This window comes from Cylas formicarius, unplaced genomic scaffold (genome assembly GCF_029955315.1).
Source record: "Cylas formicarius isolate icCylForm1 unplaced genomic scaffold, icCylForm1.1 PGA_scaffold_3__17_contigs__length_32017465, whole genome shotgun sequence".
In the NCBI taxonomy this organism is placed as follows: Eukaryota; Metazoa; Arthropoda; class Insecta; order Coleoptera; family Brentidae; genus Cylas; species Cylas formicarius.
The window spans coordinates 14,725,044-14,740,918 of record NW_026844326.1 but is presented as its reverse complement, the minus strand read 5'-3'; the positions used below and the strand labels follow the sequence as shown (position 1 = coordinate 14,740,918).

Here is a 15,875-nt window from a genome sequence, read left to right as displayed (position 1 = left end):
ATTAAATTATTTATTTGTAGACCTTTGTAAAATGAGTCAATCTAAAAAAAGAAAAGTTGATTTGGAATGCAGAAACTTCAATGAAGTTTGGACGGTAAAATATGTTTTTACAAACATTAATAAGAAAGCAATTTGTTTAGTTTGTCAGTAAACAATTGCTGTTTTCAAAGAATACAATTTAAACAGGCACTTTACAACAAAACATCCAAAATATGCATCACTTTCTTTAAAAGAACTTCAAACTGTAGCAGAAAACTTAGCAAAAAACTTGAATAAGCAACAAAATATTTTTACTAAACAAAGTAATATAGAGAAATCTACCACAAAAGCAAGTTATGTTGTCGCACACAAAATTGCTAAGTTCTGTAAGCCGTTTTCTGAAGCAGAATTTGTTAAACAATGCATGGTACAAGTGTCGGAGATATGTTGTCCTGAAAAGAAACATATTTTTGAAAATGTAAGCCTTTCGAGAAGAACAATAGTACGACGGTTTGAAAATATTTCAGGAAACTTACTTGACCAGCTAAGAACAAAAATTGCTGATTTTACCTATTGTTCTCTGGCTTTAGATGAGTGCTGCGATATTACTGATACAAGTCAATTATTAATATTTATTAGCGGCATTAACAAGAAATGTGAAATTAGCGAGGAACTTCTTAGTGTGCATCCAATGAAAGACACAACTACTGGTGAAGACTTCTTTCTCGCTGTTGAAGAGTGTTTAGTTAAAGTAAGTTTAACTTGGAATAAAATAGTAAGAGTCACTACGGATGGTTGTCCTAGTTTAACAGGGAAAAATGTAGGCTTACTTAAACAAATTCGCGACAAAGTAAAAGAGTTACAACCAGAACACGATATATTATTTTTGCACTGCATTATTCATCAAGAAGTGCTATGCAGAAAAGTTTTGAAATTGAATCACGTCGTTACTGTTGTGACCAAAGTTGTGAATTTTATCCGAGGACGTGCCGTAAATCATCGACAGTTTGTTGAATTTTTGAAAGAAATTGAAAGTGACTTCTACGAAATTCCTTATTACACTGAAGTGAGATAGCTTAGCATTGGTAAAGTTTTGGACAGATTTCAATATTTGCTTGATGAAATAGTATCCTTCTTGTCGATAAAAGAAAAACTACATGATTTTCCTGAATTGCAAAATAAGGCTTGGCTAAACGATTTCTCGTTTTCCGTAGATATCGTAAAATATTTGAATGAACTAAATATAAATCAACAAGGGAAAAACTAATTCGCTTTCAATATGCACTCAAACGTCAAAGCATTTATGACAAAACTCAATTTATTTGCTGAAAACTATATATATATATATATATATATATATATATATATATATATATATATATATATATATATATATATATATATATATATATATATATATATATATATATATACATATATATATATATATATATATATATATATATATATATATATATATATATATATATATATATATGAAATCATTTCTCCTCATTGCAAGCACGGCGAGAATCATTGAAAAATACAGATTTTTTTAAATATAGTACAATAACACAAGACCTGCATTCTGAATTCCAAAGAAGATTTCAAGATTTCAAAGCTATTGAAAAACCTTTATCATTAATTAGCCAACCTTTCAATTTCGATGTGCAAGAAGCTCCTGTTGAAATTCAACTAGAACTAATTGACTTACGATCAAATAATTTACTAAAAGAAAATTTTCACTCAAACGAATTGAGTGCTTTCTATGGCGCTTTGAATAACGAACATTTCAAACATTTTTTGAACTATGTTAAAAATACCTTGTTTTATTTGGTTCGACATATATTTATGAAAGAACTTTTTCTTTAATGGTTTTCACGAAAAATAAATATCGATCACAAATTACTGACGAAAATCTACACTCGGTATTAAGGATTGCTACAAGTGATTTGGAACCCAATTTTGAAGAAATAATGTCAGATGAACATTCGAGATTTCACGTTTCGCATTAACTTTAAATATTTATTTTAACGTTTGATGTTTTTCTTTTCTTTTTTAAATTCTATTTACTATTATATTTACGAAATGCAATATAAATGTTAAATTGTAATAACTATGTGTCAATATAAAATAATTTGTATCGTTAAGACATAAATAAGTAACAAAATAAAATCTTTCATTGACTGGTTTATCTAATAGCTATTTATTTATAATAATATTTCTTTAAAAATTACGTGACATATTTTATTCAAATTGAAATGAACTTAGTGTTTTTGTCAAAAAAAAAATTGGGCAGGGAAAAAACTCCATCCAAAACATCCGCTTGTGCAAAGCATACGCGGTATAGTACTCCGGCCCGGGAGACATTTTGAAAATTTCATTTTGGCCCGCGCTTTAAAGTATTTGCCCACCCCTGCTGTAGACTATCCACTTCCGAAACGATGTCAAACGAATTTTTTTGTACGTTCCAAAACGTATTTTCCATAATATTGTTTTCTCCTTTTAAAAATTTTATATAATCGACCTGAGCAAAGGAAAAAATCTAACTGGAACTGAACAAAGCCGACCAGAGTTTTTAAAAAAGCTTCCAAAAGAACATTAGACCAGACCTTTGATTTTTATATTTTCATTGTTCTGTAATTAAAAATATGTTTTAATACTAATACCGCAGTTCACTTGTGTCCTGCATTTGACTCGCACGTTTATTGGATGCAATATTTCCGTTCGGGCCATAAATTTATTAGTGTTAATAAAAGATATTTTTATTTTGAATAATTTGATTATATTCGCTCCAGGCGAATTAGCCTTTGACAAATATTTTGAAACCAAAACCCATTCGCTTTGTTAACCTTTTATTTATCATTTATGTTTATTTCTCATATTAGCGGTTGATTTTTAATTTTTTTCACAATGTAAATTAAAACATGTTATAGTCAAAAATGATTACGAAACAAATCTGGACCTATTCCATTAAGTTTGTATTTTATATTTTACTGTTAGACAATTACAAATTATTCAGGAGATCCAATCAAATACACAAACAGTTTATAAATCAAAGTTTTTAATTAAACTAACAGTAATATATTTCAAACTAAATTTTATTATAAATTAAGAAATGAACCAACACAAATAAATATAAATTTTATAAAATAAAATTTAGCTTAACTGGTCTCGCGCATTCTACGATAGTTCAGGCTTCTTATATTTTATCTTATGTTTTCCTTTTATTTTATTTTTCTTCTCAGGGTTGAAGCTACAGTGTGTAAGTATCTAGGGTCAAGGTGGCAACAATGATTAGGGCGTGCACAATGGATCACACGCTATTCCTGCGAAAGGGACAGAGATATCTGCTTTCTCTCTCACTCGTTACTTCTATTCGGCAACGGAACTCGTTCGAACTATTTGGTGTGCGTCGTTGGCCAGGCTGATTTGTGCTGATCATTGTTTTTGGTTCTTGGTTGCAAAAATACGAATTAGAAGGTAAGACTTGAACCTTTCTATCATGTATTTTCATATCTATAACTTAGTGCTGGTATACGTGCCTTAAAATGTACTTAATTAGGCTTATTTTCCTGCAGAAACTTTTGATTAGTATGTTTAATTTACGGCTGGGTACAATTTTTAAATATTAATGGCGTCCTAGTACACAATGGCTCAGTCTTCGTAAGTACACAATGGATCATGATTCATGATTCATGATCAATAGAATGAGAGTTGGTCGTAATTTAATTTTTGAGTTTTAGATGTTTTTTTTTTCACGCAGTGTTTGTTTCCAGAATGCCACGTCCAGACAGGCCGCGAACAAGAGGGAACACTACCGCAGCTATTAAGAATTGAAATGGGTGATAGCCTCCGCAAAGTGTCTGGAACAACTGGAATTCCGTTTACAACATTAAAACGGTATTATTTTAAGTCAAAAGCACAGCGCACATAAATAAATAAATAAATTTCGAGTTCCCAATGTGCCTGACATATCTTTCGTGAAAGAAGATGACGTCAAATTGATATTACCAAAGCCAATTTGTAGTGGCAGTACCTCAAGACAGCAGTCTTTTTATAGTTTCCCATTAGATTTATCTGCCCTCAACGTTAATTAAGTCATTTTTTAATTCTGTTTGTTTGTTTATTACTATGATCTCTAATATCAGAAGTTATGTTTATGTCGATTGTTATTGCGCCTAGATGTAAGAAATCAACAATATTTTCAATTTTAATTTAAGTTTCGTTGTGTTCTTTTTTTCTAGTCCTTAGGTCAGATAGTTTAGTTACTGGTTATGACCTAGAGAATCAAGAAGCTGTCATTTATGTTTTGTTCAAGTTTAGTCGTTACCAAAGTGATATGTGTTTAGTTATTACTAAAAGAGTGAGTTATCATTTACCTTTTCGTACTTGACTTATTAGTACCTAGTCTCAAAATATAGTTGGTAATTATAATCTAGCGAATAAGGGATGTGTCAACCAATTACTTATATACCTGAATTTGTTTTATTTTTATAAATATAAATAAAAAATTATATCCATTTTAGTATGTCCATTCTTTAATACTTATAAAAATAATTATCCATTGTGTACTCCAGTGATCCATTGTTTACTTAGGGGTGAGCCATTGTACCCTAACCTTAGTACACAATGGAACTTAAAAAAAAATGGTCGTCATGATGCGACCAACCTATTATGTCAAAAAGTAATCGTGGGTAATTAAAGTAGTGGAGCCATAGTTTGTTGAAAATAAAATGAACTTTCATAACTTTTTTGCTACAGCGTGTCAAACAAAAGTTGATCCATTGTTGCCACCTTGACCCTACTTTTTTTGTAAAAATATTTTTTTTTACGAACAAGTAGTTGGGCTTTGTTTAAAAACAGACACTCATCTTTGAGGTGTTTTTAAGACGGATGAACTGAATCTCGCCCGTTGTAGAATTTGAAAAATTGTAATAAACATCTTTGTTTATTTTCCGCAAAAAAATCAAAAACGACATTGTTTTAAAATAAACAATTGAATTGTTAATTATTAGGCAATCATTTTATTAAAATATCGATTTGTTAATATCACTATCACACAGACCAAAACATATTTAGAAAAGTACGATCAAAAACGCAGATCTTAAAATGGGTGTTAAAAACTTATTTGTTTCAAATTTTTATTTTATATTATACCGAGTTTCTCAATATCAGCCGGCTTAGTAATGTTACTTTTAAAAATTGAAACTATCTTTAGCATTTCCAAATTTAGATTTAATTTCACAAGCAAAGACAACTCTGCAGCGTATATTATTCATATCAATTATATAGATAAAATAACTTCTCATATATGCCATTCGCTGGTGGAATTCCGTACGAGTCTGTAGCGTTGTCCTGTAACATAAAATATTAAAAAATAATTGCTTACCTCAATATGGTAATATCCTTACACATTCTCTCGAGAAATTACTCCAAAACCAACAGGTAACAATTAAGGCACCAATATTTCTGTACATACTCTAGAGAATTCAAGTGGTAAATTATTTAACCTATTTTCAATTGGAACAATTTTCAATTCAATCCTTTTGCTAAACAAAATCTTAAAATCAAATTTTATTTTGCTAATGGGTGGAGCGATATTTACAGGCTTAACCAAACTTTTTATTTTTTGTTTTTTCTTATTTTGGGATTATCTGAAGTTACTTAAAACAAATCTTATTCCAAAAAAATGGTTTACTACTCAGCATTAAAGTGTTTCCCTATATCTTTCGGTAAAGAGCAAGTAGGCAGTCTGGATAACAATTGGCGGAATCCAAGATTTCAGGGAATGCATAGTCTGCTTCTGTGGGGAAGAACTTAGGTGTTATATTTTATGCTCAACTTCATAAAATATTATCATATTACTAATATTTCTAGGAATAGATTGAGAAACTTGGGATTTGTTACTAGAAATAGTTATCATTAGCCTTAGCATTTGAACCAAATATAAACATTTGCAACGCAATGATGACTGCAGAATTAATTATAGTTCAGTCGCTGAAATGTTTGGGGTGATGTCACTGGAGAAACATAATCGTTTGCGAATTATGCAAAATATGTGCGAGTCTAGTGTATCTCAGGAGATGCTCTCGCCCAAATGCAGAAAACACTATTCTATCCAAACTTATAGAAACCGAAATTTTTAACATCCCTCCACAAAGTTCTGTTAAACATATAGAAAACGCATTACAATCGTATATCCATATTGCAAATAATATAGAACAAATAATAATTAGAACAGGCGATGATAGCGATAGTGATATTGATATATTATGTGAATTGAATAATTTTAAGCAATTAAGTAGGTAACAAAAATAATTTGTAATTTTATTTTAGATTTAAACATAAATACATACATAAATAAATAAATATTGTTTATTATCTTTCCTAACAAAACCCCAAATAATTAAATTCTAAGCAAAGTACGGACCTGTTCGGCCATATTTCATTCTTACAGCTTGGCCGGGTCTTTCCTTAACTCGTGTCAGTTAGTCACTTTCTTATCTATGAACAGATTTTACCCACCCATTTATTGGAAGTCTCAGAGCTGTTAAAAATGTTAAATGATTTAGTTTTTCACTTTTTACAGACCTTTGTCTTCAGTTTAGCACTAGTTGCGCACTAAATTTGTGCATTGTTACTCTTTCTGCCCTATCTGCTAGTTTTTAACATAACTTAGTTTTTCTGTTTTGTTATTTTGCAGCTGTTTATATCAAAAACGTATGCTTACTTGGTCATGCATTGGTTATTAAACTGTGTATTTTTAAGCCAATCTAGTAACATTCTTTCTACAGCACATAGATTTCGGACGCTAACCTGCACTGCGGCCAGAAATGGAATTGATCGATTGACCGTGGTCAATTGACCGCTTTAATAACATCTTGCAATTGTTATGTGTTATCTATCATTTAATGATAATATGTATTTTATATTAAATTATTATACGTTTGTGATGTGCAACTCCTCTTCAAGGAATATCCGAATACGATACTTAGCTATTCAGGGAATCCCAATAATAATATCAACTTCATTTGGTTCCCAGGACGACGCGCCGGCGACGCAACGAACAATATAAATAAATAAATATGAATGTTATGGTATTTTTAAAATTATTTTGGTCAATTGACACAAAAAAACTTTTGTTGCTTTATTTAGTACCGCAGAATGCATTCTGCAGAAAAAGGACTTATTACAAACTGACTTTAAAAAAATATTTTTCTGTGGAAATATATCAGTCAATATCTTTACAGTACCTTAGTTTAACTTACAATACTTTTATTTAAAATAATTGGCGGGTGTTTTAGTTCTAAAAACTCTAAAAATAGCTGTTGAACGACTGTCATTTTTGAATTTTGGTTCACTCCATTTTTTAACATTTGCATTTGTTAGAAAAGTATAATTGACAACCTCTGCTTCTCCAGTTTTTCAATGGAATGGTTATTTTTCCCAATTTTTGGCAAATTGCGACAGATAACCGCAGGTTTAATATCTTTTTAAAAATCACTTGCCATATGCAAATTATTTCGATATGTTGTTTTTCAGCTCCAGTAAACCGCAAAATGTTTGAAATCATAGGCGCCGAAAGCGCAAAGAATTCTCCGATAACAACTTTTGCTGCGAAACGGTTCGTAAATTTGGTGCGTCGCTGATCTTTTGTATTTTATTCTAGTCAATTAATTGGCGTTATCTAACGCGTTTGGCTTTCTCTTAGCGAATTCCCCCGAAAATCTAAATCAATCAAAACGCGGGCACGATATCGTAACACTTTTCAGTTAAAACTTCGAAATAACTTTAATCCCTGGAGCGTAAAGCTATAAAATATTATGCAAATTATTTTCACCTGCCAGTTTTTAAAATGCGCGAACTGTTGATTTGTTTGTGTGTTTTACTCATAAGTGGAATTGGTGGTGAGTCAAATGCAATGACTTAGATCTAACCTGCAATGGGCGCGGACCGGTAGAAAAGTGAGGCAAAGTTTACAGTAGAGAAAGGCGGATAGTAATAAGGATTCCTGTCTTTGTTTTGCTCATTTATGTAAATGGGGGATTAAGTGTTTTTTAATTTCTTTAATTTGCCAATATAATTATTATTGAAATAATTTACATATTACTGTTTGATTTTATTTAAATATTTGTATAAAATAAAATCTATAATCTAACTTTAAAAAATCTCCGAAAAGGCACGTACAAATTAATGTAGGAAATTCATCATATTTAAGTTTTCTCTAACGTTTGAAAAAAATTATTTGCCAGATGAGCAATAAATTTTAAATTTTCTTGGCAACTAAATCAACCGCCAAAGCATACATGTCAATTCATTGTGATTTTTTTAGTGCTGTTACCAAAATTGTTATTTTAAAATATTATTTTTTTATTGCTCCGGTACCTTTTCATCTTTTACATATTTATAGAAAAAACAGAAAAAAGACATTGAACTTTTTATATAAATCAGTCAAAATCCAACAGACTTAGAGGGCCTAAAATATGAAAAATTAAACATTCCTTCAGATTTTCACCTTGTTCCAACCAATACTATTATCTATATATTACGGTGAAAAACAGCAACGTATCCATAAGTTTCAAATTCATATTTGTAGTGTCAAAAATCCTAAAACTGCCAATTTTAATAATTAGACTTAAACATTTTTTTAATTAATGGGAAAATTCAGAATAACATTTGAACGACCTGTTTCTCCGAAACTAGCGACATTTATATGAAGCACGTTAAGCTCAATTATAATATTTTGGTGTCCAATATTTCCAGTTTGGCAATTAACCATTCTTTATGAATCTGACTGTGTAAATATATTTATATATTTCATTTGTATAACTCGATAAGTTATTATTTATTTACAAAACAAATCAATATGAAACACGCATCAGTGCTTTACTTCCCAAAAAAAATAAAAAATACAATACAAGAACTTGTCATTACTAAAAGTTTTATAATTTATAACGTCATGGAATTATTAGTAGATATTCTACTAGACAAGATTATTACCGTCAGAAATAGTCAAAATATATCGCACCATATTAACAAACCATTTAATTTATATTAATTATAGTATGTACAGGGGACATGACGCAGCTTTCTTCCCAAGGAAAGTGCTGTTCAAGCCAACTAAACTTATAATAAACAAATAATACATATTACAACTTTTCATATTCGTCTTAAATAAGATAATTGAAGTTTACCTTATGTAGAGAACGGCATAGACGAACGACAGGGTACGAAGAAAAAGAAAGGAAAGAAGAAAGAAAGAAGATATTTCTTTATGTAAACAAAATGCTTCGTTAATTCGTAAACGACCGTTAAAATCCCGTGCTAATAACTAGCGTGCCAAAAATTTGCATTTCATGTGTCTTTTGAATGGGCCAATAGATTGGGTAAAATCATGTATTTGCTATTTATTAATTATGAACGCAATCTGATAGGAGAAGCACTTTTTGGAAAATTCTTTTTTTATGAACAGGTATAGTAAACAAATTGTTGTCTACGAATATTTATGTTGTGAATATCCGTACGATATGTTAATTTTTCATTAAAATAGGGAGGACACTTTGACTTAATTATTTTTTAATACTGACGTACCGAATGCAAAGCATGTCGCTGAGCCATGGAAAGCCATCCCAACTCTTCAAACTTATAAGAAACTCTCCGCCCTATACAAGAATTTTAGACTTTTTGTAACCTTTTAATATCAACAGAATCCAGAAATGATCCATATATGGTATGAGCAAAATTTAACACTGAAAATGCTCTTTTTATACATAAAGTTCTATATTCTTTTAATTTTAAATTCACATCAATAACAAGATTGTTACATGAGATTGTACTATTCCCCAATCTGAGTTTTATACGTTTCGTTAATTCTTCTCGAATAATATCATTACATTAATTCCAAAAAATCCAAAGAAATGAAAACATTGAGAAATAATGTAAAACAATCTTTTAATTTTTCAAAGAAACTTCCACAGGCTACTGTAATACTTCTTACAAAACTTCTGGATTCCTCCTGAGTCGATTTTTGCTGAATCGAAATTGCTGACGTTTCGCCAATCATCCTGTTAGCTTCTTCAGAGCTTGACTGAAACTGGTTCGTATTTTACTCTGTACCTGCTTATATATGGTTTGAGGGGGCGGAGCTAAATGAGGGGCATAAACACCTTCTCGGATGACTGATTCCCAAACTGGTGACAGGTAGAGACCTGAGTCGTGGTTAAGTTTGTTAGGTTGTTTATAGATTTCTATAGACTCTCGGATTTTTCGCTAGTAGAAGAACTGATTACATGCAAGAATTTTAGTTTTATCGAATAAAATGTTGTGTCCGGTCTCATGAGTGTGTTCGGCAACAGCTGATGAGTTTATTTGCCCCTCATTAGCGCCCCCCTCAAACAATATATAAGCAGGTACAGAGTAAAATACGAGCCAGTTTCAGTCAAGCAATTTCGATTCAGCAAAAATCGACGCAGGAAGAATCCAGAAGTTTTGTAAATAGTAAAACAGTCTTTTACTAATCCGCCATATTTAAATTTACCTTGCAAAATCACACTGCTGTCATTCCAGTTCCAGTTTCAGTTCTTTGTTTAAATGTCCTAGCCCCTTCCGGATGTCCATTTTTACCGTTGCGGCTTTTTCTTTCAGCCAAGCAGGGGAAGAATGAGAAAATCCTAAACGGAAAAGTGGTCGACATAAAGGACCATCCGTACCAGGTGGCTCTAGTGAACAAAAAATTCAACAGAATCATATGCGGCGGTGTCATAATAAAACCCAGGGTGGTAGTCACTGCGGCTCATTGCACCCACACGATCCGAATGGAACCAAGAAAGAATTTGGAAGTCCTGGTTGGTGCTAACCACGTCGGCGACGACGATGGCAACTTCCACACCATAGAGAAAGTCATTAAACATCCCGACTTTTCTTATAGAGTGAGTTTCCCGGTATATCTTCTTTTTAATAAAAATCGCCATATTCAGTTGTTCGTAAAACAAAATTTGGTATGAAAGGTTAAAAAAAAATAAAAACATATTTTTGAAAATTCTGTTCTATAATACTAAATACGGGCCCACCCCATATTACTTATTTAATTAGTTTACGATAAAAATTAAAATGAAACATGTGCCCACATATACAGACTTTATAATCACCTGGGGTTCATTTTAAACTATCAAGATCTGTTAAATTAATTTAATAAAGTGATAGAATAAACCTTGCAACTTTTGCAATTATTATTTTTAAATATAAATAATAAAGCCTGTGGTTGAATGTCAAAATATGGCGAAACAACCTGTACGTTTATCTTGGGACACTACGTTATATCAGAAACTATAGGGGATGGAGCCAAAAGTTATATACAAAAGTTAATTGGGATATTACAAACCTTTAATTTTATATATACAGGGTGTTTAATTTTTCGTAGGCGAATATTATATTATTTTAAATGGAACACCTTGGATATTACTTCGTTTTTGAATTCTATACAAAGTTCTAGACATATTTTGTGTATGTCTTATACCTAAGTTTAACCGTTTTTGACATTTTTAATTTTTTATGCGAAAAATGACGTTTGCAAGACATAAAATATCTGCCAATTTCTTCATTCCGAAGTATTTATTGTTTCAGTTGAGTAAGTTTTGGTTAGTTTAGTTAATTATCGTAGCCTTGGTCCTATTCTGTACAAATAATACATACACACATTTACATAATCTTTCATCATTAGCGCATCGGCAAGATTATGGTCTACTATGAAATCATAGTGACAGCACTTTAGCACTTGTTTTATTCAAACGCCGTCACAGCCACCTTACACTAACTGAACTTTATGACACCAGCATATTATTTGTGATAGACAAATGTTTAAAAGGAAATATTTCAAAAAGTAAAAATATTAGGCATATTCAACCTTATATTAAATTGTCTTAATTCTTAAATCTAAATATGACAAGATTATAAAAATAGGTAGTTTCTATTTAAAAAATAGATTGTTGGCAGTTTTTCGTTTTTAATCTTATTTTTCGCGTACCCTGTATTAATCGAAATCTCTTATGAAATCCGTTATGCGGGTCTTTTGTCTACAACTCACTCAATTGGCATGGCAATGGAAGAAATTGGCAGATATTTTATGTCTTGCAAACGTCATTTTTCCCATAAAAAATTCAAAATGTCAAGATACACAAAATATGTCTAGAATTTTGTATAGAATTCAAAAATAAAGTCATATTCCATATGAATACGAAAAATGAAACACCCTATATATGCAACATTCAAATAAATTGAAGATTTCTAATACCCCAATTAACTTTTGTATGTAAGTTTTGGCTTCATCTCCTATGGTTTCTAAGATAAGGTTGTGTCCCAAGATAAACGGCCTACCCTATACAAAAATTAAGGTTATTATCAAATTATTTAAACCACAAATCCGAGATTAATTATATTCAAATTCTTTCTCGTCGGACGTACTGTCTTTTCTTCTTGATATTATTATTAACGATGGATCCAACTCGTTACCCACATTTTCCTTTTCCTTTGATAATACTACGGATAGCTGTTAGCCAGTTCTCAGGATTTACTTCCATAACGGCTTTCATTTTAAATGTTGTATTTTATCTAGCTATAATCTATTGAAATTATAGTAGTAAGTGCAAGATAGTAATATTTTGTTGTACTCCTTATCTTCCACGGCATACTTCAATACAAAAAGTTTGTTTCAATTTACGAGAGCAACATGTCTTCTTAAAAATCCAGTATCTTGATGGTACGCCCTTGTTTTCTCTCAACTGGGTCAGTGGGAAGATATTTTGCTATTTCTCCAATCTTGAAATCTCGAAAACACTGCAATCATTTCCTCGTAATAATCTCCCGTTCAGGAAGTCACAAATATGAAACTCTTTTTTCATTTTGAAATATTTATTTTTTGTTTTATTTATTTAATTTTCAACTGTTAGTCTTCTTCTCGTTTCCGGACGGAGATCCCAATGCGCTAGCATAAAGCTAGAGCAAGATAATGCTCTTTATTTTACTCTTTATATGCTTTAACCAATATCATCGCTGTTAAGTAAAAGAATTTTCGTATCAATATTCTCCATAGCAGTTTCTATCTAGAGTTAATATTTCTTTCTTAAAATAAAAAAAGTTGTGTGTAGCATATTTTGTGTCATCATCAAGGATTATTGCTAGACATGTTTTGAAAGGTTGCTTTTATTTCCTGCAATTTAAAATTTTAGGGGCTAGACAGCGATATGTCGGTGCTCCTCCTCAAAGAGCCCATCAAATTCAGCGAAAAGGCACAAAATATTGAAATTTCTACGGACGATCATTCGGGTGGCACCGTGGCGACAGCGTCTGGTTGGGGTAGAACGGAAACAGGTCGACCCTCTAGAAAATTGAGAGCGGTCGATTTAATACTGGAATACCCAAGCAAATGTCAAAGTCATTTTCCGGGAATTTATCACCCGACCATTACCCACAATATGGTGTGCGTAAAGCCTCACCACAAGTCAACGTATTATGTAAGTTCGAGAATTTGATACTTATTCGAAGTGTTTGGAAATTGGAAGGAAATAATTAATTGGGCGGTAATGGAGAGACGACAAATCTAGTCCATTAATTTGTGCAATTTTTTATTTTTAATAATATGTTTTAGGCAATCACAAACATGATTTTCTGAGATTGATTAATAAACAAATCCAAATTAGTAAGGCTTAGTATTTCAGGCAAACCAAACGAATTTCCCTAATAGTATAGAAATACTTGTACTTTATTCGTTTTTTTTAGCTTTTTAGCTAAAATGGTTGGTGAATATCCACCAACTTTCGACAATAACCGCACTGTACATAATGCAATAAAAACAATTTTTGACCAATCCTGTATAACCAAAATTATGTTTAGATTCCACATGTTTGTTACCCTTGGAATCCAAAAGTTTTTTTTCTTCTTCTTACCTTACCTTTTACCTTGTTGATGCACCCTGTATATTCTTAAAGCAGTCTTTCAATTTGCGCTGGCGGTGGCTACTTCGATCTGGAGATATTTTGTTTAATTTATTTTTTTGTTTAGGGTGATTCCGGTGGACCACTAGTAGTCGATGGAAAACTGGTGGGATTGGTTTCATTTGGAAGGCCGGTCAAACCTAACAAAAAGACTACCGTGTTCACTAAAGTCGGAAATTTCGTCGATTTTGTTGACGAAGTCGTACCACAGGAGTATAAAGAAGACTAAATAAATAACTTATTTTTAAAACCGCCTCCCCGTCATTCCAATGCCCCTAAATACAAAATAAGGCACCACATTTTCAACACTAGGAATTAACGTACTACATGCTATATCGATATTATTCGGACTGTAATTACAATCGAGTTTTATATAAATGCAAATGATGGCTTTGCGAATCCATCGGAATAAATAAATTAATGTATTTATTACCAAAGGGTTTTGCCACCGTTTTAGAACCACACGTAACACTCAATTATAATCGAGTTTATAAAGAAAATCAGCATTCTATATTTTTAATTGTTTATAATCGAGTTGGTAGTAAACAAAATATTTACAATATTTGCATCTGATAATATAGTGATGATCATGTAAAAGAAATCGGCAAATACATGATTTTAAGTTTCTTCGCTTCGCTAATTGGTGAGTTCTATTAATGCGGTTTTGAGTTATAGATAAGATGCCACAATTAGCCGGACAAAATCAGTGTAGATTTTTAAAAAGTAATTCTATCCCAATACAACTTTAACAAGTCTGTACTATATTTCTGTAGGGTTATAGTTTACTGATTTCCTTAAACGCCACAAAACAAAAATAATTCCTTTGTGATTCTAAATTAAGAATTAGTGCAATTTATAAATACTATTAATAATTTCGCAATGATGTTTTTTATTTTATTATTCTAATGTTACATTATCATCCCTATACTTCTTTATTTTTGAGAAAATGTTAATCCGACTAGATTTTTCACTATTTTTCAAACATTTGAAATAATATGAAATAATAAATAAAATGATTTTAAACACCTTTGCCAGTACTGTAAGCGGTAACACAAGATATTAAGAATTAACATTTATGGTTTACAGAGTGTCCAAAACCTACCAACCCGTTACATTATATTTAGAACTGCAACTGTTTCAAATAGGATACCCTTTATATTGTTTTATGGTGTGATGTTTACATCGATAAGCTATGTCTTGCCGTATAAATATGTTAACGGTTACCTTGTTATTTCATATTTTCTATAATAAGTCTATCAAACCCCAGGTTAGTATTGATTTTGACATGTTTTTTGTTTTATTTACGCCAAAGGAAATAACAAAATTTGGAACAGGCCACCCAGATCACCCGATTTGCAGGCTTAAGAGTTTTTTTTTAATTTTTAAATTCTGAAATCAACTGGAGGAAATAAAGCAAGATTTCCTAAGTCAGGAAAATAAATATTAAAATATATGAACAGGTGTATGACGTGGAAGCTTAAGATCTCTAAATTTTACATTTACATCATGAACTTTATTAGAAATATACTTTTGCAACAGTAAGTATTAACGTAGAAAGCCATTTTTTGAATTATAATTATTGCTCTTAAAGTGTTAGAAAAACAAAACAATATTTATAACTATGTTCTAAGGTTAAAATCAAGAACTTTTTATTCTTCGATTTTTTTCGATCAATTAATCTGATTTTTGACGATTTCATATTAGTCTAGTTAACTTGCCCGCCATATCAATGGTCACATGACATATGTCAAAAACAATTTTCAGGTTATCGGACATGCGCACCGGATTAGTCGAACAATATTTTTTCAATCTTCATCAATAAACATTTTTCCCAAATGTTGCCAACTCCTTGCCTGCCACTGTACAATATACGAGGGTCACTTGAAAAGTTTCCAACTTAACAAT

General features: G+C 31.2%; 1 protein-coding gene across 1 annotated transcript; it reads left to right on the top strand.

The window, feature by feature from the left end:
• The first annotated feature begins 7,777 nt into the window (after nucleotides 1–7,777).
• Nucleotides 7,778–14,523, top strand: LOC132699582 (trypsin-2-like). Its single transcript, XM_060666378.1, has 4 exons — nucleotides 7,778–7,889; nucleotides 10,627–10,910; nucleotides 13,206–13,490; nucleotides 14,038–14,523. The coding sequence occupies exons 1-4, from the start codon at nucleotides 7,838–7,840 to the stop codon at nucleotides 14,197–14,199; spliced, it is 783 nt and encodes a 260-aa protein (XP_060522361.1). The 5' UTR covers nucleotides 7,778–7,837; the 3' UTR covers nucleotides 14,200–14,523.
• Nucleotides 14,524–15,875: the final 1,352 nt, after the last annotated feature.

What these genes read in the sequence shown, in the direction of transcription:
- LOC132699582 (XM_060666378.1), top strand. Translation starts at nt 7,838, where the DNA reads ATGCGCGAACTGTTGATTTGTTTGTGTGTTTTACTCATAAGTGGAATT. An exon ending in ACTCATAAGTGGAATTGGTG is followed by an intron (nt 7,890 to 10,626) that starts GTGAGTCAAATG and finishes TTTTTCTTTCAG; the next exon opens with CCAAGCAGGGGAAGAATGAG. An exon ending in ATCCCGACTTTTCTTATAGA is followed by an intron (nt 10,911 to 13,205) that starts GTGAGTTTCCCG and finishes TTAAAATTTTAG; the next exon opens with GGGCTAGACAGCGATATGTC.